Here is a 23,634-nt window from a genome sequence, read left to right on the forward strand (position 1 = left end):
GCGGGCACTCCTGCTGTAAATACAGACAAGCTGCCCCTTCTAGGCAAGCTAACAACAGTGGGAATAGGCTGTGCTGCAGAGTTCTCCCTCAGTAAAAAGTGACTCAAAGCAGGTCCTCCTTACACCAGGCTGAGGTCTGTTGTTGGGAACAGACAGGCTCTGCTCTAAGGTCACCAGCAAGGTTCCTGCAGAGGGTGCTGGTGTCCTGCCCAAGGGTTTCCACACGGTACTGAGCACATGAACACCAGGGCTCCAGGGAAGGCCCTGTGGATGCTCCTGGTCCAAAGATCGGTGTCACCAAAGCAAGGCCAGAGAAAGACCTATAACCACACCTATAACCCAAGACAGGAACTGTCAAGTAACCGTCACCTGAGCTGGATGGAAGAGAACACTGTAACTGCTTATCAGTCCAGAGGAAGAGGGAGGTTGCAATGGCAAGCAGCCAGACCTGTGACTCCAGGGTCAGACGCCTAAACTAGGATCGTGGACACAGACAGTGTGAGGGGCTGCGCGGGGGCTAAGCAGAGGGAATGAGAAGCTGCACACATGTCAACCACAAAAGGTTTATCACTGGCATGACTCCATCTGTACACACAGATCACATATATAATATGTAAAATACATCCAAACCCCACTGGGACAGTGGAGAACGCCGCTGCACAGCTGCAGCCCTCTGGGCTCTCTGGGCTCTCTGGGCCCTCTGGGCCCTCTGGGCTCTGCAAGCTGGCACAGCCCTGGCTGCACTCTAATCCTCCAGCAGTAGCTCCAGCTCCTCGAGAGGCAGGCGCACACGGAGCTCCTTCTCAGTCATCACATCCAGGATCTCCTGCAGCTCATCTGGGAAATACTCCATGGCATCCATGTACAGCACCTAGAGGCAGAGAAAAGACCAACACTGGCCGTAAGCATCAAAGAGTCCCAAGATCAAGTCAGGGTCCCAGCGTGTCCCATCATTCTCTGTCCTGCCGAGACGAGCTCAGGCAGCTCTGCAATGTCCAGGGGAAACCATGAATGGCAGCAAAGAGAGTGCAGCCCTCACTCTGATTGAATCAGCAGGGTCAGCAGGCACTGCCGTGACCGTTTGGTTTCCCAACACCTCTTGGTCTGAGTAGGACACGGGCATCTGCATTGTAGGGGAATTCTTGGAAAGCAGCTCACCCATGGGGTACCATCTACTGCTACAGGGACCGCCACACGGAACTCTGGTGCTGTGGGGACAGTGTTTATGAGGAAAAGGCTTTGGAATAGGGTACTGTCCCACAAAGCCACACACCCTAACACTGCTAGGCAGAGGCTGGCAGGAAAGTCCTTGGGAAGCAGAAGATAGCAAGCACTGTGTTTAAAGCTTACCTTTGCCCAAGGGCAGCTCTGGAGGGCCTTGTAGAACACACCTTTGCTTCTTTCTTTGTTTCCTAAGGAAACCTGTGTCAGGAAGAGATTATCGTCAACAATGGAGGCAGGGAAGCTAAGGCTACACTGGCACACTCTACCCCTGCCCTGAGGTACCGGAGCCAGCCTGCATGTGCTGACCCCACCCGCAAGTAGTGGGAGGGGGGGGACACAGTTCCCAGTGCCAGGGAACAGGGCTCAGCTGTGAGGACACTACTGTCAGACTGGGGGTGACATGCTCATGAGGCTGAGGACTTGGCACATGCAAAGTCATCTGCTAGTTTAAGAGCATTAACGTCAGAGAACCAAGTGATCCCCTGGGTACCAGTTACGTCTTTTCTCTTGAGAGGCATTACATGACAAGCCTGATGGCACATCCACCAGGGGAGGCTGAGGCAGGAGGCTAACAAATCCTCCTCAAATCCTCCTCTCTCAAGACAATGAATAAATAAAAATCAAAAGGCAAATGTGCCCATTACTTATTCAAAGTAAATCTTCCCATCAGAGTCTAGAGGCCACTGTGCCTAAGAGGCAGCCTGACGTGCACAGCTGTGGCCTAGACTGCAGGACAGACGTGCTGCGCCTACAATACACTTCTGGTTTGCCTTTGCTTAAGAGGAAAGGAGAGGAATGGAGAGAGAAGAGGAAAAGATGCCCAGAGGACAGGTGACAGAAAGAAGGTGGACAGAGGGAAGGAGAATACTCAGTACTCAGTGTGTAGTGAGGTTTCTCCTAGCCCTGAATATGAAGGCCATTCTAAAAATGGCCTAAGATCTGTGAGTAGCCAACAGATGAGCAGCAATTACATGGAGGTAAAGAAAGTCCAACAGTGACAACCCAGAAATCCCACAGCCTCCTTTTACGTCGTGAGGCTTCCTACACTGTGCACGTCTGGTCCCATACCGGCTGACTGGCTTAGCTACTTACATGTCCTTCAATTCTGTGTAAGTACACGGCCAGAGTCTTGGAGGAAGCTGCCAGTCTCAGCACCGCCACCAGGATGTGCACACACAGGTGTCAGCTAGGAGGTCCCCTCACACTGAGGCTGCCATCTGCCGAAGCTCAGCCTAAGAAGGAAACTTACCTGCTGTTTGTCTGATTCCTTTTTTTCCTCTATATCCAACCAACATGAGGCCTAACGCCTAACATTTCTGCATGCTGCATGCCATCTCCACGACAGGCTGACAGCAGCTCTCTCCTGTGCTGACACTTCTGCCCACGCTTCGCTCGCTCACACTTGAGTTTTAATCCTCCTTTCTTCCTTCCTTCTTTCTTTTCAACTGTAGTTAATTAACAAAAGTGCTAGGAGGCCACCCAGATGCCTCAGGAACTGCCAGGCAAAGTCACTACTCTAATTAACCCTTGGTTTTAACACTACCTCATCAAAAATAAAAACTCCTTAAGGGCCCAGACCTTTCTTTTCAAATCAACAGCAGTTTTTTGTAGACAGCCCACGCATATCCAGCTCCCTGCAATCTCGGTCAAAGTACTGTCATCTGACCTTTCCCTGTGACAATCCAAACACCTGGGATATGAAGCTGCCAAATATGCAAGTATCCCCACTCTACTCTAAAACCCTTTCCTTTGCTTACAAAGGTTGAGACATGGAGGAAAGAGACTGACTAAAGCCAGAGTTTCCTGTTAGCTGCACCAGGCTGCCAGGCAGTCAAATCAGGACACACCATAAATACCATCTCCCCATGCAGCCCTCTGTTCCGCATGGAATTCAGCCATAAACTTAGGCTTCCGGCTCTAAAGAATTACTCTAAGTGTTGGGGACACAGTTCAGCTGGTAAAATGCTTGTCATACAAGCACAAAGATCACCCAGAACACAAGTTAAAAAAAACACAAAGCAAATGTGGTAGCAGAGAGCTGTTTGTTATCCAGTACTGGGAGGCAGAGACAGGCAGCCCCCTGGAGATCCTGGGCTGGCCTAGCCTATTGGTAAGTTCTACACCATGTGAAAGACCCTATTTCAATTCAAACAAACAGTGAAACACCCAGGAAATGGTGCCCAAGGTTGGCATTTTGGCCTCCACACGTACACACATGCGAGCACGCACACGTGCGCACGCACCCCTAGACAACACAATGAGTGTGAAGGCAAGAGCATTAGACCTAGGTGCTGCTTTTTGTTTTGTTTTGGGTGTTTGTTTGTTTGTTTGTTTGAGACAGGGTTTCTCTGTGTAGCCCTGGCTGTCCTGGAACTCACTCTGTAGACCAGGCTGGCCTCGAACTCAGAAATCCGCCTGTCTCTGCCTCCCAAGTGCTGGGATTAAAGGCGTGCGCCACCACCGCCCAGCTAACCTAGGTGCTGCTTGCTTTACTACAACACTACACCTAAGAATGTGCCGGCTTTTGCCCCATGTACCAAGAGCTGAACTGAGTAGCACATCCTCTGGGTCCCTCAGGCCTTCAATCCAGACAGGGCTGATGCGGAGAGCAGGGAAGGGACCACACGGCTTCTAAGAACTAGGCCAGACTGTCTTCTTCTGCCTTTCTCTCTAATGGTGCTGGAGCCTGAACCCAGGGTCTGACATGCTAGAACTGATCTACATGTCCCACTCAAGACTTCACAGTCGTGACCGAACCTTATCTTTCAATAAGGAAGTTAAATCAAGACCAGGAAGTTCTCGTGAACAGAATGGCGAGAATGTCTGCTTCTCTGAACTCAGAGCTCTTGGACCGTTTTCCAAGCCACTAGCTTAACAAAGTCGTGTCAGAGAAAGCAACAGCAATTACTCTTGAATCTCATCTTCCAAATATCCTGAAAGAGGAGACACTACTTAATCTAGTTCACATAAAAATGAACCAATGCCAAGCGAGGGGTGGAAAGAAGGACCTCCTTCCCAGGCAGTGGCTACAGACAACTGCAGTTTTGTCTACTTATAAATTTAGACACAGGGCTTTAACAAAACAGAAGCAGAGTCCAAAAGTATTTTTTTTTCTTACCAAAAAATTCAAATACATCCTCCACAGCAGGGGGCACTGGCTGCCCTTGTCGCTCCGAATTGCATTTTCAAACAAAGCTCGGATCCGATGCGTAAGGCCAGTCTCGGGGATCGTAGCATGGACCTCCCTGCCACCTACCCTGCAAGAAAAGAACTCAGGTCATTCTAAGACAACTTCTGTCCCCAACATTACCATGAGAAGACATACTTCAGCAATGGCAAAGGGGAGCAGCACCAGGATCCGTTTTTCAGGGAAGTGCTGTCCCCCGGGTGTGAGCATGCCGGCAGCCGGTACAGGCATGACATAAGCAAAGGCACTGGCCAAGAATGTATTTCTTCGCTATGTGGAACCTACCCAGGAATCACATACAACCCCATTAATCAGAATGCAAAGTCCTCCTTGGGAGAGAAAAGGCCTTTCAATTTAAAATGGACAAGACTCTGATCAAGGGAATAAAATATCACTGGGAAAACCAAGCACACTCAAGTATCATTCAAAGCAATCCTAATTTAATAGGATTTCACTGATGTGAAGCAAAGCAAATATTCCAGAAGGAACAGTGATTCCTAAGCTGACATGTTCCCAAGATGATCGTTAGCCTTCAGATGTTAACACGCTATGTCAACAGATGTCAGGGAAAGCACGAGGCCGTTCTCAGGGAGCGCTGGCAGAGGCCTGCAGCTGCAGAGCTGCATCCTCCCTCAGGCCACGCACCTGCTGCACTGGCCCTCAGAGGCAACCCCATGAAGTCAGCTCTTCTGCGATTACCATTTGACAGGAGGGGAAACTGAGAGATGAAGTGCTTGCCCCAAATCACCTAGGTGACAAGTGGCAGAGTGGGTGCTGGCATCATAGCCTCTACAGCTTACACCTGACAGCACGGTGCTCTCATTAGAGCTCCTAGACATACAGAAACCGGTCAGGTGGAAGCCTGGTGCAGGAGAACAGTCACCACTGGTTCTAAAATGGAGCCACTTCCTAAGGTCTTACTCACTTCTCAGTCTGTTACTGGACACAGCTAGAACAGTCACACCAGGTGTGGCAGGGCCTGGGGCATGTCCTCTTCTATCCGCCTAAGACCTGGCAAGGGGCCGCAAACACGGCATCCATCCCATAAAGGTCTGTGAAGCCCACGTAGCAGACTGCCAGTAATTACCTCTGAACAGATTCCACCAGCCTTTTCCTCAGCTTCTCAGCTTCGATTGCAAACAGCCAAGGCTCCAAATGTTTGGCAGACCTAGTGACTGTGTCAAAGAATCTTCTGGTCTTGTTAGCACTGTGGGACTTATTCTGAATCTGTACATAAGCCCTCCAAAGAACCTGGTTGCCCGGATACAGCTTTAAAGCGTCTGAGAGGGTCTCTCGGAGTGGGGCCAGAGGGTAGACACAAACATTCATGTGGAATCGCAGCAGACTTGTATGCATCAGGGTGACAGCCTCGAGAACACTCGTCAAACTCTGGGAGCTGGTGCTGTCCTCTGGCCCAGGGCCTTCTAGGAGAGCAGAGCCCTTCAGCTTGGAAAACACCTGACTATATATCTGCACAGCAGCATCAATTCCTACAGTCAAATACTGGAAGAGCATAAAGCATCTGACCAAGCTACCCAGGCAGTCCAAAGACTCTGCAGGAGCTGGATTGGAGGCACAACTCTGCCCCAGACAGTCCTGCAGAGCATGCTCGTAAGCCTTCCGAGCTTTCAGAACCTGGGTGGACAAGACCTGCCCAGTGTAGGGCCTGTAGGGACTGCTCTCCGTCAGCCGTGTTAATATGTGGACAGCTCGGCCTGTGGTGGCTCCTCTAGTGTTGGGAGACAGTTCCATCTCCAGCTCGGCATAGAGCAGACTGAGTTCACAGAGTTCACGGTCCTTCAGCTCACTGCTGCCTGCCATGCTGAGTGCCGTATCGAACACTTTTCTAGCATCCTCTGTGTTACCCAGCAACCACTCCAGGTATGCATACTGCTTCCAGAGGCAGAAGTTGTTTCGGTTTTCTGGCTCCTTAAGGAGATTCTTGGCTAGTTTTTTGCAGTTCTTTCCCTGAGACTTTAATCGCTTCTTTTTAGCGTGCAGACACCAAATGACCTATAGTAAAAAGAAAAGAACAACTCTGGTCCCCCAAACACTGTCTTTGTCTGTCAGGCTGAGGAGGCACTGACAAAGCACCAGTACCCACACGCCCTTTATCAAATCTGGCTAACACCAGATCCCTGAGCCGGCAATGAAATCAGGGTTTACCGTAGCCATAGGGCCCAGCATAACCATAACCAGGTTTTTACTCAAATTCCCAACACACAGGCCTGACCCCCTCCAAGTGCTTGCCTCCGAAGAGATGGGCTGCACTTTCCTTCTGTCCAAAGGCAAGAGCTCGCTGAGGATGGGATACACTGTATTCGTGTATGAAATTACCAAGGGACATATTTAAAAAAAAAAAAAAATTGAGACCACATTATCCATAAGAAGTCAGTACTAACACTGGCCAGCAGAGGGCAGAGCAGTGACTGGGAACACACCCTGAGCCGACAGCTACAAAGCATAGGGTAAGTAGCTTATTTCCTATCCTAAGAACCCCAGATCCTCTAACTCGGCTTAAGCTGATGTTGCCTCTCAGCACTAAGTGCCTGGATAATCACAGACAACAGACAGCTCTAGCCACCAAGCACGGGACTGTCTCCTGCCTGTCTGCTGGTCCTTCACATCTGAGATGACTGCCAGAGTCAACTGAAGGAGGAAGTTTTGTGAGGATGACATGCAGATGCATTTGGGGGAGACACTGAGGTGCCGTAAGGGAGGAGGCAGCTCCAGTTACCTTTGCAATCTCGTACCGTAACCAGGAGAGGCAGAGCTGGGACTTCTGCTTGCCTGAGAACAAAGGCAGCACAAGGTGGAAGACATTGCGAACAAACTCCTCGCCCTCTCGGTTGTGACCTTTGGTCCAGCGAGGACAACCCAACTGTTCCATGTAGCCCACAGAGCTAATGCCCGAAAATGAAGGGTTGAAGTAAGTCAAGGGCTTCTCATCATAAAGTTCACTCTCAAAGACGCTACTCTCATCCATGGCCAGGTACAGGCAGGAGGCTGGGGGAAGGAAGCCGGAAGGCACGCCCAAGAACTGCAGAAAGGCCTCCACGAGCTGGAACTGAAGACCTGGGCTGGAAAGTCTGATCAAAGATTGCCCAATATCATCAAACAGCACCTGAAAGCGAGGCAAGACAGCCAATGAGACATAGCCAATGGGATGGGAAACAGCCAATGAGACACAGCCAATGAGACACAGCCAATGAGACACCGCCAATGGGCCACAGCCAATGAGACAGCCAATGAGACACAGCCGGTGAGACACAGCCAATGAGACACAGCCAATGAGACGCAGCCAATGGGACGCAGCCAATGGGACGCAGCCAATGAGACACAGAGGCTCTCACAGGTTTCACAGCCCTCTGAACAGACAGTACTAATTCAATGCCAGTCAAAGTAAAGTAAGTTTTAAGTAGACAGTAGCTAGGTTTTCTTCCAACACTAAAACTCAGAAGGCCTCCCAAGGCAAGGGAGAACAGCAGCTGAAGCCTGAGGGGCCACTGGCACTCACACACACCCAGGATGCACTGGGAAGGAGGGAAAGACCAACAGGCTTCCAAAGCAACCTGCGGGACTCAAAGAAATCCTAGGCTCAAGTTCACTTTAGAAAGCAAACGACTTGACAGCTATGCTGGCAGACAGCAGCTACAGAGACCTTTGATTCTAGGGTGGGAGACTATTCGTAGTTTCTTTCTAGAAAGTTGCTTCAGAAAATGAAAACAGCTCAAAAATAGATAAACAGAAGTATGCTTAAGAAGACGACAACAGAAGCAATGGACTGTGTAAAGTGCAATTAAAAGCAGGGTGCTGGCTGTAAATGCTCCCAGGAGCGTTAAATCTCTGGAAATTCGACTTCACACCACCGCTTTCAAGTGCACTGCCAAGGACACTGTCCCGTCTCAAGGTGCCGTCACGCTGACTGCTGTCTTTGCCTCTCATAGAGGAAACAGGCTAAAGCACAATCAAACTGGACTGCCCAGGATTCAACAAACGGAACCATTAATTAATCAGAAAGCTTTTCTTTTCTCCCTTGGGTTTCGATTAGAGAAAATGCAAACTGACAGGAAGTTACTCAGACAGTCTGCTCCAGAAACCAGCTCAGCTGTGAACTCTATAAAACCCTCCAACCATGACCCTCCCTTTAGACACTCGGCAGCTTCATCCAGGGAAGGACTGGCACCTCCAGGCTCTCCGCTGCTCACACCAGGTTGCTTCTGGTCCACCCCTACTCTCTGCATCCTAACTCCAGTCTGGCCGCTCCTTGCACCTCCAACACTGCCAGTCCCGAGGCCTCCGTGCTCCGGTATCGGATATCCTTTCGGCACACACCGGCTCTAACTATCTGAGCAGAGACCATGCATGTAGGCAAAAGCGGCAAGCATCAAACAAGAGGCAGAGGACCCCTGAGGGCGCCTCACTTGCAGGGAAGCTCACAAGAGCCTCATCCACTGAGGAAATCACTTGACCTACACAACATGGCATCACAAGCCAAACAATGAGCTGGTATCTTGTAAAACAAGATCAATCCCAGGCATGAAAATAGCACTTCTTAGCTGGTGTGGTGGCACACACCTGTAATCCCAGCACTCAAGAGACTGAAGACAGAAGGATCACGAGTTCAAGACCAGCCTGGACTACACAGCCTCGATACAACAATAAACAAACAAAATAACACATCTTCCTTTATTCTGCAATCTCCAGAGATGCTAGACACTAAACCGAGCAGTAAATCTCAAACCATTTAATGAGGTAAGTAAAGTATCAACGCTAACTCCTTCTCCATCCATCATGCCGGGGATTGGGGGGAGAGGGGGAGCACTGGAGACGGCTCAGGGATTCAAAACCATGAGACCTATTGTTGGGATTTCTCAGCATCTACTTAACAAGATGGTAGGCTTGCACATGCCTGTAACCCCAGATCCAAGAAGGGTAGAGACATAAGGGTCACTGGGCTTTGCTGGCTTCCAGCCTAGTTTAGAAATTTGAGAGCCCTGGGTTCAGGGAGAGACCCTGCCTCAAAGGAGAAGATGGAGAATGAGAGTGGAAGGTAGGATACTTGATGCTCTCTTCTGGCTATCATGCACACACATGCACACGCACACGCACACGCACACGAACACACACAAAGGGGTGAGGGCAGGCTTTCTGCTGTAGTGAGGGTACATGCCTGTCTCTCAGGGTCCTCACAGTCTTCCTCCGTTTGCTTCTTGGTCTTATCAGGGCGCCAGGGACGCCAGTGCCTCTGGTCTCGAGAACGTTCAACAGCAAGCCAGATCTGCCACCTGGGCAGGGTCTTGTCTTTAATCTCCTGGTCCTCTTCTTCTGGCTCCTCCTCATCCTCATCTAGATAATAATGAGACACCTAGTTCACTGGAGCAGAAAATAAACCCATCGTCCCCACCATCACCTTCTGGGCCAGCTCCATGTGGCACGTGACACAGACAAACCACCTAGGCTGCCTCCCTGGCTCAAGGATTTTCGTGAAGCAGGGAGAGTCCCAGAAAAAAAGAAGCAGATAAAGGATGGATGGTGATTCCTTTATTTTTTTAAAATGCTTTCAACAAACAAATAAACAAACCTGGGAATAGATTTCTAGATTGTCACTCCCCAAAAGAACTTCCTGAAATGATAAAAACACTATCTGTATTAAAGTTGTGCCACCACCTACATGTGACTCACGGAATTCTTAATTTCATTTCATTTTAATGCACTTTAAGAATAGACAGCTGGAGGTAATTATTTTGAACAACACTATTTTTGAATAAATGGAATTTAATAACCACACTGGATAACCCATCTGATTTTTAGCCAGTGGCCTCATAATTATGAGTTATCATTATAGCCTGATTTAAAAACTGTTAACTTAGGGTATCCAACCACTGACTTCACTATGTTTCCTAGGTCTGAACATGTAGCATTAAAGAATAAAGAAGTCTCAGTTGCCTGCAAAGCCAAGCATTTTCAGGGCATAGAAAAATGCAGCGATTCCAGACTGCCAGGGCTATACAGAGAAACCCCGTCTCGAAAACCAAAAAATAAAACAAAAACAAAAACAAAAAAGAAAGAAAGAAAAATGCAGCATGTTGGGAGCCGACTCTTAGCCGAAAGTGGCTATCATCTTTACAGCCATCTCGAGCCATATACCCTGACAAGAGACTTGTTTCAACAGCCTGCAATAGCTGAGCGCACTCTGATAAACATCTTGTTACACTGTTTAGTGCCCCCAGCTGCCAGGTGCTCCTGGTATCCATGGCTACAAGGCACGTGACGTAGTGGCTTCAGTTGAGATTGTCCACGAGGGCAAGTCACGTGGTAAAGGGTATAAATACCCAGGATTTCCCTTCTATAGGAGAGTAGAGGAGTAGAGGAGGTAGAAAGTAGGAGGTAGAAAGTAGGAGGTAGTAGGAAGTAGGAAGAAGTAGAGGAGTACAGGAGACTGAAGGAGTGAGAATATAGTAAGAAGAGAGGAGAATAAAGAAGACTTGAAGAGACTCCACCGGACTCTGGCTTGTATCTATCTTTTGCGTCTCTCGCCCCTTTTTTCCCCTTCCTCCGTCCCCGCTTTCTCTCTTGCTAGACCCTGACCTGCCGACCGGAGCAGCAGAACCGGCCGGCCTTTACAAAGTAGCAGAACCTGACGGCCGTTACAAAAGAAACGGCCGTTACACAGCAACCACGTCCAAAACGAGTTTGATGGTTTCTTATAACACTAGCTGGCACCAACCACTGCAGAAAGATGAAGGCTGAAATGCACGCACACAAACAACAAAGCCTGTGCATCCACACTCAGGGCAGTCCTGCCCATCACACAGAAACAAAACAGCCTTGCTGTCTTCGGGGCAGATTACAGACTGTGGCTTACCTAGACCACAGACTGATGCTCAGCATAAAATGAACAACCCCAGCATAAGCAACAGTGCAGACGTGTCTCAGAGATGGGCTAAAAAAATAAAATCACCCTAAACATCACAGAGCAAACAACGGATGTCCGGGCAGCAACATAAAACAGCACCAACAGCTGTAAAGGACAAGATGGCAGCTCAAAGAATTATACGACTATCACAAGATTGGGCAGTTCTGCCTGTAAATGTGTACCTTAAAGGGCTCTAAGTGGACTCAGTCAAGGTGCACCGAGGTTCACAGCACACCACAACCACCCATGATGCAGCAGCCCAAGTGTGCATTCAAGATGAATGGATAACCAAACTGTGGTACCCATGCAGGGAAATACTACACAAATTTGAAATGACAGGAGATTCTGGCTAATGCTACGACACAGATGACTCCCCACGCCACTAAGGAAGTGGAAGAAGCCATCTACAGGGAGGAATATGTGGCTCCTCTTCTGGGAGGTGCCTAGGGTCATCAACTGATAGATACATGCTGGAGAACTGTAGTAGTCAGGGGAGGAGGGTCTCGGAGGCAGGGATGATGATAACCGAGACTAGCTCAGCTGGAGAAATGAACGTGTCTAGAGATCGCCCCAGTAACGGCTATGCACTGTGTACATGCACCTAACGTCACCGAACTGCATTCTTAGCAGTTACCGTGGTAAATTTTATATTTTATTTTGCAACTAATTTTTCTTTAAAGTTGTACAGCAGCTGGGGAGACAGCTCAATGGGTAAGGTGTGTGCTGGGTGCAGCTCACCAGCACGCAGGTATGACAGTATGCACCTGTAACCCCATCAATGGGGCCAAGGAGGAGGAGGAGGAGACTGGCAGATCCTGGGGCTTGCTGGCCAGTAAGTCTAGATAAAGCGGGATGCTCTAAATTCCGTGGCAAACTTTGTCTCTAAAACAAGGTGGGAAGCAACAGAGGCCCCCACTCGTGTTCATGCCTAGGCAAACACCATGCATTCATACCTACACACACATGCATCTATCACACGAACATACAAATGATGATTCCATTATAACATTATCTATCAGAACTGATCCCCATGTTCAGTAACTATGGGAAAGGAAGGATGGATGTGGTTGAGAACAGTGGCAAAAAAACCCAAAGTGATGAAATAGCTCTATCGTGACCAAGAACACAGAGCCACCCAAATGATGGAACTGTCCGGTACACACATACACACACACATGTTAAGTACACACAGACACACACAGAGATACATTCAAATATACACACACGTACACAAATACATACACGCACATACAAACGTGTGTACACACATGTACATGCACATATGTACACAGAGACACAGGGACACAGAGTGCTGAAGTCTGAGAACACTCCGCACAGGACGCGCTATTACTCTCTGTACCTGTTTTCCAGGTACATGCACATCTACAAGTACTTCGAAACTAAAAAGCAAAGTCCTAATAATTTAATTGGGAATGAGGTTCCCACTGTGTGCTGTCTTGCCCAGCTCTAGCTGGCTTCTGACCAAGCACCTTGTCCACTGAGCCCTGCTCTCTTCTTGCTACTGAAATTGTGGCTAAGAGACTGAGAGCCAGAAGTCTGCCTTGTAGTCCTACTGGCTGGCTCTGTTACAGGATAAACCTAGAAAGCACTTTGGTGTTACACAGAATGACAACTATGAACAAGCTAGTTGCCTCTTTGTTCCTAAAGAGGCAAGAATTTGTCAAAGAATTTGTTAGCCTGAACACTGACCAAAGAGTACCTTACATCTATGCCCAGAAGAATGGGAAGTAGGGCTAGCAACACTCCAGCCACTTGAGAAGCAACTTGGAAAAGCCCTTCTTCCTCTGGAAGGCTCAGACCCTCAGATGCTGGGAGCGCTGCATGCTGGGAATGGGAGCTACGTGCTTGGCAGTCCAGCATCTGAGTAAGTTCTGGCATCTGACGCTTGTGCTCTTCAGCCGCCTCAGTGAAGCAGCTTCTACAGAGCAACAACCATGAAGTGGGAAACCTAGCCCAGCATAGGAGGCATGTCCCTACTCTCTGGAAGCACTTACCTGGGGTGACAAGCACCCAGCCACCACGCTCCTGCTGGTGCATCCACGCCCGCCAGCCTCGGGCTCCCTTCTCCCCAACACGTGGCTCTCCGCTGTCCCAGAAGGGTTCAAAGAATTCCACCTGGCTCAGGTTTAAAGGACAGAAGTTAGGCCAACCACAAGCCAAAGTCCTGGACCAAACAAGAACAGGTGGTTGATGGGAGCATAAGATCCCTAAAATATCATACAAGCAATGTTTAAAGCCAGTTCACGATCCACACAGCAAACAGAAAGAGAAATTATTTCGGCAGGAGGCCTCCAAACGGGCCCCATTACTCCACCCCTGCCTAAAGTGTGAGCTGGACTTGGTGACTCCTTAGATCAGGTTATGAAAGGCTAGTCAAGGTTTGGTGACAAGAGCCTGCAGTTGGGTAGGAAAGCACTTCCCAGTCCTCACCCTGCTGGTGCAGTGTAACCACGGCCAGCTCCACTCATGCCACTTGACCTGACCCCTGAAGTCACGTAGTTTTCAGGACATTTTGAGAGAATGGGAATTCAAACTTTCAATCGGAGAAACTGAGCTCCTGAAGGGACAATCACATCTTAGGTAACTGCTTAATGCTAACATCTAGCTCAGCACACAGTAGGAACTCAACAGATGCCTTTGGCACAGCTGATGGAAGGAAGGTGCCTGTGGGACAAAGCCATCTGTATTTGGAGGCCAGGCCCTGATGTCACCTGGACTTGAGAACTGCAGTGTGTGGAAGCAGCTTACAGGTTAGTCAGTCATCCCCAGGAACAGCACAGACATAGCACTGAACAGAAAGGGACCCTGTTATTGATCTTGCTGTAGCAACAACTAGCAATAGGTCTTCCTGAAAGCAACAATCTTCTCTAATGAAAACTTTCTAAAGGAACCTTTGGAAAGCAAGCCGGTTTCTGGGGAGCACATCACAGGCTGACAGCTGCAGGATGTATCTTGAGGAGAAGAATCCCTCCAAGAGTCACAGGGCCAGGTGAGTGAGTGGACACTAGCCTTAGAGAGCAAATGAGTGCCAGTCACCTGCAGGAAATGGGGATGGAAAGACTACAGATGGGCTTCTGAAACAGTGACTTAAAAATAAACAAATAACTCAATGCCTACCAAATGTAAAGGCCTGGGTTCAATCCCCAGAACTGCCAAAAATAAACAAAAAGTGCTCTCAAGCAAAGACTGACTTTTAAAGAGTGGGATGTGTATTTATAACCTGAAACAGACTAGTGTGGCAGCCCCGGCCCATTTGGTCCTATGTTATGGTGATGGTATCTCTCAGCTAGACAGGAAACGCACAACACTGTTGAATAGGTAGTTCTTTGTGCGCTGGCTTGCAGATGCTTAGGGAACTGTGCCGCTGGGATTTAACATCTCCATGCCATGGCTTGGGTCTCTAACAGAGCAGAGCAGGGATGCTTGAAACATCACCATGAGGCGCAGTGTTGTGCCCACCAGAAACTGTTCTCCCCACAGATCAACAGCCTCAGCAGAGGGGTGAAAGGATTCAGACCCTCACCACAGGACCCCAGAGTCGCTTCTGAAGCATCATGTAGACTTAAAACATCACAGCACATTTTAAAATTGCTCTATATAAAAGCTAATTAAAAATCAGCTGTGCCAGTATTAACAGGCTTAAATTCTTTAACCCCACTTTGTCTAAAGGTAGCATCATAATAAAAATGTCTTCACTCTCAGTTCACACGAGACCTTAACTTCTCAAACACTCTTCTGTGGGCTCGTCATGAACTCAGATGTTCTGCTACCTTCCCTCCTAGAGCCTTTCACAAAGCAGAAAGCCAAGCTTTCCAGTGGACAAAGGGAAGTGGTTGTTCACAGTCACATAGCTCTTATGCTGTGTCATGTTAATACGACATGAACACGAGAAGTGTCTCATCACCTTAAACATGAACCCTTTCGGGGCTGGAGAGATGGCTCAGCGGTTAAGAGCACTGACTGCTCTTCCAGAGGCCCTGAGTTCAATTCCCAGCAACCGTATGGTGGCTTACCACCATTTGTAATGGGATCTGATGCCTTCTTCTGGTGTGTCTGAAGACAGGGACAATGTACTCATATACATAAAATAAATAAATCTTTAAAAAAAAAAAAAACCAAAGCCTTGAACCCCTTCTTGGTGAGGACGGCTGACAAAACATCCACGTGTAACACGTGTATAGCTCAAGCAGCGATTGTAGGTACCAGAGAGGTAGCAACACAACCCAAACAAGACAAAGAGCTCAAAATGGCATTACGACTGTGGAAACAGGCTGCATTTAAGCTGGGGTGGTAAGCAAGGAAGCAAGCCTGTCAGTGGACTTTGTATGTGGAAGGAGGGCCCCCCTTTATCTACCCAGCACACCCCATTGTTATCATGGAGGGATTCTTCTGAGACACAGAGGGTGCCATACCTGTACTTTCGTAGGCAGCTCTTTCACACTGTCAGGCTTGAAGAAGGTGAAGTCAACCATGGCCTGGAACAGTGAGATGACCTTCTCTGAGTGCCCAGCCTGCCGTAGAAAGTGGCACTGCTGCAGAAAGAGCCCTGCAAACAGGAGCGAAAGGGGACAGGTCTTTGTTGACACCACAAAGGGAGAAAATAGGACATGCAACCAAACACCCAGAACCAGTTATGTTCTCAGGGTCCAGATTTAAAAGCACTAACAGGCTGGAGAGATGGCTCAACAGTTACAGGCACTTGCTGCTCTTCCAGAGGACCTGAGTTCAGGTCCTCGCACCCATGTTAGATGACTTAAAACCATCTATAACTGCACCTCCAGGGGATCTAGCACACTCGGCTGGCTTCCTCAGGTACCCATACACAGAGACACATATACATACACGTCAATAAAAGTAAACCTAAAACCTTATATTTTGAGACAGCGTTTCTTAGTGTAGTCCTTAATGTCCTGGAACTCACTCCATAGATTATGCTGGCCCCAAACTCAGACATCCTCCTGCCTCTGCCTCCCTAGTGCTGGGATTAACGGTATATATCACTATGGCCAGCTTAATTGTTTTTTAATAAATAAAAGGACTCATAACAGTATTATAAGCAAGGTAGGTTTTCTATTTTTTGTATGAAACTACACAAATATTAACAGTAAAACCATATACAGTATCTAAAATAAGGCAAAAGCTAGGCCTGAATGATAGCTATCCGATACTCAAAGCTTACTATTACAGGAAAAACTGTAGAGGGGATGGCACCCATTTGTGTCAGAAGGCAGAGCGGAACTCAGTCTATCACTAGACGGCAATAGCCGCCACGCATTCATTCAGCCAGGAGTGAACAGACCACGGGCCTCAACATTTGAACGGCACATTCTGAACATGGAAACGTTCAGTTCGTCTTAATGGTGGTGTAATCCCATTTACTAAACAGCATTAAGCTCCGTAAGCATAGCATGAATAATTCCTCATTTCAAAAGAAAGCTCCGTGTCACTCGTTTTCATCTTGGTGCTAGGGGCTAACACCATGTTAGGACATCACGTATGCAGGGAACCGTTCCTTCCAGGCAAATACAAGACTCTATGTCAATGAGGCAAATTCTAATTATGTCTAGAGCAATACGCCTGTGTCTCTCGATGTTAGGATAATTAACTTTTAAAACCAGGGGTTTCGATGAAATGAATGCTTGTCACATGCAGGTCCATCATCCGCTAGCTCACTTCACATTCACAATGCTCTGGTAAAGCAAGTGCCAGCCTACTGTCCTGATAAGTAAGCAGGCTCAAACAGGTTCAGAAATGTGCACACTGTCATAGATCAGAATCTGTACACTGTCACAATAAAGGATAGATCCAGAACCCAAAGCTGAAGAGTGACACTCTGCATCCATGACATGAGATGCCTGCTGCAGTTCATGACTGCCAAGATTCTTTTCTACAATCCTTGAGGACACATCAAAAATATTAACACTTAACTCCAGTCACTTACATGTATGTAATAAGTATACTATCTCATGTACTGCCAGAGACCCTGTAACTGGGGTCTCATCAGCTAAGACCACTGGCAGCCAAAGCCACTAAGACTGAGATGTGTTTATTCAGTGAATAAGTAGAAAGGATGTCCAGTCATCTTGTTCTAACTCTGCTAGTTCTAACAAGCTACCCACCCACCCTGCAAGCTGGATGGGATTCTGTTAAAATTAGACAGAGTGGTAACACTTGAAATAAAAACCCCCGCTCTGACAATTTAGACCTTTCTAAAATAAGCATAAAGCCAAACAAAAACAAAACCCTCCCACACAGCCACTTCTGTTTATATCCTTACCAAACATGGCCTCCTCAGTGCCCGGCAACTCGGGGTGGGATAACATGCTGCCATCTTTAACAGCAGACAAGGTACTCAAGCACTTGCCATATAGACTGTGGAGTTTGGACACAGAAAAGGTGCCAAACTGACTCTGGCAAAAGGAGAGATAGCGCTGCCACAAGCTTGTGTTGTTGGGGTGCAGGAAGAGGAGCTTCTGCCACTCCTTGGCCAGCGCACTGGGCTCCCAGAACTCTGAGCACAACTGCAGCTTGGCAAGCTTCAGGTCCACGCTGCTTGGGTTGCTCTCGATGGCCCGCTCCAGGACAGCCAGCTTCTTCTCCAGGAGGAGCTTCAGGGACTTCCTGTGCTTCTCTTGCTCTCCTTCCCCAAGGGCATAGATGCCAGGACTCTTCATGACCTCGTCCTCAACAACAAGAACAACAGTTTACTAACGTAAACTACACACATGTGCTCCTCAGTTAGACAGTCCTCTGCCTGCATGACTTCCAGTGGGTTTCCAGCTTTCAAATTAAGCTACTAGTAAGACTGTGTTGATAAACCACTTTAGTAAACACATAACACAGTTCCTTTGGTGCCTGCAACACTTGGTGTATTCTGTCTTTTATTTCTCCAGTCAGAACTGTCTGTCCTTGTCATTCTGGGTTTTTAAGACTTACTTATTACTATTTCTTTGGTTATGTGTGTTCCTATGCTGTGTGTAGGTACATGTGCACATATATGTATCAGAAGAGAGCATTAGGTGTCCTCCTCTATCACACTTCTGATCTCTCCAGCAATCCTCTCTTGTCTGCTGACACCCACACCCACACCCTCCTTAGAGATAAGAATCACAGCACTATACAGTCTCTTGTGACACTGGAACTTGGATCTGAATCCTGGTCCCCGTGATTATGCAGCAAGGGCTCTTACCACTGAGCGATCTCTCTGACCTCTGCATCATTCAACATGAATTTATACATCGGTAACTAGCACACAGTGTGTTGAACAGGGTGGAACCAGTGTTACCAATAAAACAGCCATAACCTACTAACTCCTCAGAAGGCAATGAATGACAATGACAAGCTGTGCGCTGAGGCAGGAGCACACTCTGGACAGTCCTTCCACAGCTCGGCCCTCGGCCTGGTACTCTGTACTTCAGGGCTGCCTTGTCTTCACTGTCAGTGTGTCTCCTCTCTCTCTGCTCTCCTGGGCTGAGATCCCAATCAGTGATAGATGTGTCTGATCTGTGAGGCCCTGAGTTCCATCCCAGCACCAACCCCACAGCTACCTACCCTACCCCTCATGACCCACCCCTCCAACCACACTCCCACACCCCAACTCCTGCTAAAAAAGAAACATTCTATTCAAGTTTCACTCCATTCCAGATAACACACAGCATTCCTGCTCTGTGCTGCATTGTCTCCTCGGATGCTTGGGCTTCCTCACCGGACTTTGAGCAAGCAAGGTCAAAGGCTACAACGAACAAGAAGCCTGGCCCAGGCTTATCCAGAGCAGTTCAAAAAGTGCTACAGGACAGGACCAAGTGTGATTAGTGTGTACACCTACAATCCCAACTACATTGGAGGCCGAGGCAGGAAGATAACAAGTTCAAGGCCAGTCTAGATCTTGGCTCAAAATAAAACAAAAAAGGAGCTGGGGGAGGGGGGTGTCAGTAGCAGGCGCTTGGATGTGCAAGATCCTAGGGTCAATTCCCAGTACCAACAAGAATACATGGACAGATGGATGGATGGATGGACGGACGGTCAGACAGACAGAAAAGTGCTACAGAATAAATAGGTCAGCTCCAAATCAGAAATGTCATTTCAAAGGACATTGGACAGTGGACCAAGGACAGTGACACTTACCTGGAAAGCCACAAATGCCATCCATAGCTGCGTGTCCCGAGGATTCTCCCGAACCCTTCTGTTAAACTCTTCCACTCTGGCCTTAAGAGCAGCACTCTCCCTGTCCTGTTGTGAGTCCGGCTGCTTTGGTTCTTGCTCTGCTGGACCCTGTCCTTGTAACCACTGTGTGGTAGACTGATCGTAAATCCCCAGAGGATTCAGCCATGTTGGGACAGGAGTAGCTGCATCAGCAGAGTCTTTCACTGGGATGAATGTGACTGGCTCAGAGGAGGGAGGCTCAGGGTTACTGCACACAGCAATCCCCTCAGTGTGCATTAACCCCACATTCTTCTTGGTAAAATAGCGCTCCGGGTGCCTGTGTGAGTGCCTCTTGGCTGCAGAAGCCCCTTCCCAAGATATACACTGTTTCTTAGGATTGATACCCAGGCACGAATCTCCCTTCCTCTTGTACCTAGTTAGAAAAAGAAATTGAGACAAGATATTTGTTCCCCATGTACAACTGACCATCCTAGAACCTACGTCTTCTTCCACATTCACCTCGTATGTAAAATTCTAAAACCCAGGCAGATCCTGTGACCTGGCAACTCTATTCCAAGGTATTTACCCAAGAGAAAATAAACCACATGTCCACACAGAGCCTCGTGCTCAAATATTCTCAGCAGCCAAAGACTGGAGAGAATCCAGGTGGCCATCAACAGGAGAATGCATAACAAGCAGCAGTAAAGCCATAAAATGGACTAATGCAGAAGATAAAATCTCTGACAAATGCCACACGCTGACTGTCAGAAACACCACACTGAGTAAAGAAGCCAGGCACAACATTCGGGGCAGACAAGACAAACAGAGGAGGAGAATCATGAGAGTAACAAATGCCGCTGGGACCCAAGGGACCGTGGAAAAACATATGGTTGTCACAGGGGTCATGGTTACACAGGTGTAGGTGTTCATCAATGTGCAAGATTAATTGCATGTAAATTTTAAACCAAAGGAAAACCTAAGAAACAGGTGAATTCTAGTTAGTAATATACATATTCAGGAGGCAGTATATTACCTATGGCTCCTTCTAAAATGTATGAGACCCTCTGATGGGCTGATGGACAGATGGTAAGCACTCAGGCATGAATGTGTCATCGGCAAAGTGCTGGAGGAGTACATGAGTGTAAGAACTCTCTCATTCTTACATGGACAGTAACTGTTCTACAAGAGCTATTAGCTCATGGCTATACAGTGAGTGTGAAGCCAGCCTGCATTATAGTGAGCTCAAAACAGATGCCAAACAAACCAAAAAGAAAACTGATTTCCAAGGTCTCAGAGCTAAATTGCAAGGTTAATACCTTTGACCTTCAAGACCTTCGAAGTGAGAGCAGGGGTCATGTCTTTGTCCTTTATGTCCCAAGTTCCCTGCAAAGTCCTAACTGTCTACAGGGAGTCAGTAAACACTCAAATTTTGTTTTGTTGCTGCTGTTATTTTGAGACAGGTGACTCCCCAAGTTGCCTAGTCTCCCCTCAGGCTGACAGTCATGCCTCTGCCTCACAAGGAGCAGGAATTAAAGGAATGCACCACCCCACACACTTTTTTCAAATATTTTTGATAGATTACGAGAAGAGTACGAATTCATTACTGAGGCAAATGTCACCCCCTACTTTTATGACTCTCTGCTGGTGCCTGCTAGAAATAATGTGACAAAGGCATTGCCACCAAATGTCATTTGTTAAGTGGCATGTGTGGGGGGCTGAATAAATAAAAACGTTCTTGCCACTTTTCAAATGGCATGTACATCAGACCACACAGTTCCTGGATACCTGATGGCAACTAATTACTCTATTGAACACCCACTCGGCCAGGCACTATGCTGTGCGCCAGGGATAACAATGACCCCTAACAGACCTTCCAGCTAAAGCATTCATCTTAGACTATGGAAGAGCCATTTGCCTTTACAACTCAACAATGGGCAAAATCCAACAGAATCCATGAGACACAGACAGACAGACAGTGCTGAGAGAGTTCAAAGGGGACGTTACTTCTAACAGAAAAGAGGAAGAGGAAAAAGAGGGTGGAGAAGAAAGGAAGAAAGAAAGAAACCAAACCAGGAACTATAATGGCTACCTTGCTATATCCCCACGATACAGAGATTTATACTCCCAGTTGGCGGGATCTGGTTTCTTATCTGTCCTGAAGACATCTGTCAGAGTGTGAATATCTTCCAGCCAAATGGAGTGAGGTCCGTCAGCAGCAGCAGCAGTAGCATTACTTCCCTGACTATCAGACAAAAAAACAAGGGAGAGGAACTTTAGAACTTCTTTGGAAACATTTGGCATCTTCAGAAATACGTAAGCTGCATCTATCAAACCCCCATGGCATCAAACACACCCGGGTCCACAGAACCACACAAGCAGTGAAGAGAAGAGGGTTCTCACTAAGGGAAGAGTTTGAAAATGAAGCAAAACCTGCAACCACGAAATAACACTTTACCAAGAAAAGAACCCTGAAGGATACAGTCATTCCTTTTAAACACTTCATTTCAGCCAGGACTGGCAGCACAGCCCACACAGTCCTGGCTACTCAGGAGGCTATGGCAGGAAGAGCATAAGCTCAGGGCAACTTAGTAAAATGCTATTTTAAAACAAGAAATACAAAAAGAGAAGGAGAGCCAGCTTAGTGGTCCTATGAAATAAACCCTGAGAAATAAACAAGCAAACATAGAAAAATATTTAAATGCCTGTAACTATTGTCTTGGTTGCTTTATTACTGTAAAGAGACACCATGCCCAAGATAACTTATAGAAGGAAGAATTTATTGAGGGCTTGCTAGCATTCCAGAGAGTTAGAATCCGAGACCATCGCAGCAGGGAGTATGGCATTGAGGCAGGAGCTGAGACATCACATCTTGAGACAACCACCATGAGGCAGAGAAAGAGCTCTCTGGGTCTGGCATGGGCTTCTGAAACTCAAAGCACACCCCAGCGGCACACTCTTCCCACACAGCCACACTCCTGATCTTCCCCAAACAGTTTCACCAGCTGGGGACCAAGTTCTCAAATATAAGTCTGTGGAGGCCATTCTCTTCCAAACCACCACAGCCACAACTGCAAACGAATTTCCAAAACAAGGTTGTTTAGGAAAACATTCCTGCTCTAAGCCTCTAGAGCAATAGCCAAAGGACACAGCCACACAACCAAAGGCAACAAGCCTTTACATTAACATTCACTGGCCTACCTCACCCAGCTTATTGTAAAGTCTTCCAAGGTTTTATTACAAATGAGTACATAAAAAAAGAAAGGCCATGACTCTGACGTGCTACAGCCAATGTCACTCTGGCATGGTCTCAGTCTTCACCTGAGCTATATGGACATATGTGCCTCCTACAGAAAGGGCAGAACGGTGAGAGCTCCTGGTAAGACCCTGACTTGCCTCTTGGAAGCATCAATGGACTGGCAGAGGGTCTGCCCAGACACAAATGCATGGAGCCACCTCCTTGGAGCGAAGAGAGGAAAGGAAAGTTTTCTGGCCTTTAACATCTTTTTTTTCCTCTGAAGAAATCAGTTCACAAAGCTACAGACTTTGTTTTGTAGCTCTGCCCAGACACAGTTAAAGATTCTGGAGATTTCTAGATCCCTCTTGGCAAGGAAAATAAGAGAATGGTATTTCAGGGACACAAAATAGCTACTCAACCAGGCAGTGGTGGCGCACACCTTTAATCCCAGCACTTGGGAGGCAGAGGCAGGCGGACTTCTGAGTTCGAGGCCAGCCTGGTCTACAGAGTGAGTTCCAGGACAACCAGGGCTATACAGAGAAACCCTGTCTCGAGAGGGAAAAAATAGCTACTCACTAAATAATTGTTCAATGGCAAGCCTTGGGTTGAAACATATTGAAGAATATTACAAGTACCTGTAGGACAGCTGTGGATTTCCCTACCAACCCCTATGAAGCAACGAAAGGAGGGCAAGCCTGCCAGAAATGAGCAAAAGCATCCACAAAGGAAGGACCCTCAACCCCAGGGAGCAGAGGGCAGCCATAGAGCACCTCTGGGGAGGACACAGGCACTCACCACTCCCTGGTGAGAACTGAACTCAGAAAGAGGAGGTGTTCTCAGTGCACACAAGTGCTGCCTCCGCCTGCGCAGCTGAAGACCTCACCCCAGGAAACCAAGGTCAATTAG

General features: G+C 47.8%; 1 protein-coding gene across 2 annotated transcripts in view; it reads right to left on the minus strand.

Moving 5' to 3' along the window:
• Nucleotides 1-549: 549 nt before the first annotated feature.
• Nrde2 (NRDE-2, necessary for RNA interference, domain containing) overlaps nucleotides 550-23,634 on the minus strand; it is a 36,310-nt gene continuing 13,225 nt past the window's right edge. Inside the window, exons 4-14 of one of the 2 annotated variants that reach the window (XM_028777324.1) lie at nucleotides 21,583-21,735; nucleotides 19,476-19,926; nucleotides 17,629-18,028; nucleotides 15,764-15,897; nucleotides 13,346-13,466; nucleotides 9,585-9,760; nucleotides 7,149-7,535; nucleotides 5,499-6,424; nucleotides 4,343-4,481; nucleotides 1,351-1,422; nucleotides 550-871 (exon numbers count right to left, since the gene is read on the minus strand). In XM_028777324.1, the coding sequence (XP_028633157.1) occupies nucleotides 746-871; nucleotides 1,351-1,422; nucleotides 4,343-4,481; nucleotides 5,499-6,424; nucleotides 7,149-7,535; nucleotides 9,585-9,760; nucleotides 13,346-13,466; nucleotides 15,764-15,897; nucleotides 17,629-18,028; nucleotides 19,476-19,926; nucleotides 21,583-21,735 (3,085 nt within the window). In that variant the 3' untranslated portion in view covers nucleotides 550-745. Of the gene's footprint in view, nucleotides 872-1,350; nucleotides 1,423-4,342; nucleotides 4,482-5,498; nucleotides 6,425-7,148; nucleotides 7,536-9,584; nucleotides 9,761-13,345; nucleotides 13,467-15,763; nucleotides 15,898-17,628; nucleotides 18,035-19,475; nucleotides 19,927-21,582; nucleotides 21,736-23,634 lie in introns of both variants that reach the window. The other variant, XM_028777323.1, reaches the window with a different exon arrangement.

Source organism: Grammomys surdaster, unplaced genomic scaffold, assembly GCF_004785775.1.
Source record: "Grammomys surdaster isolate TR1022 unplaced genomic scaffold, NIH_TR_1.0 279, whole genome shotgun sequence".
In the NCBI taxonomy this organism is placed as follows: domain Eukaryota; kingdom Metazoa; phylum Chordata; class Mammalia; order Rodentia; family Muridae; genus Grammomys; species Grammomys surdaster.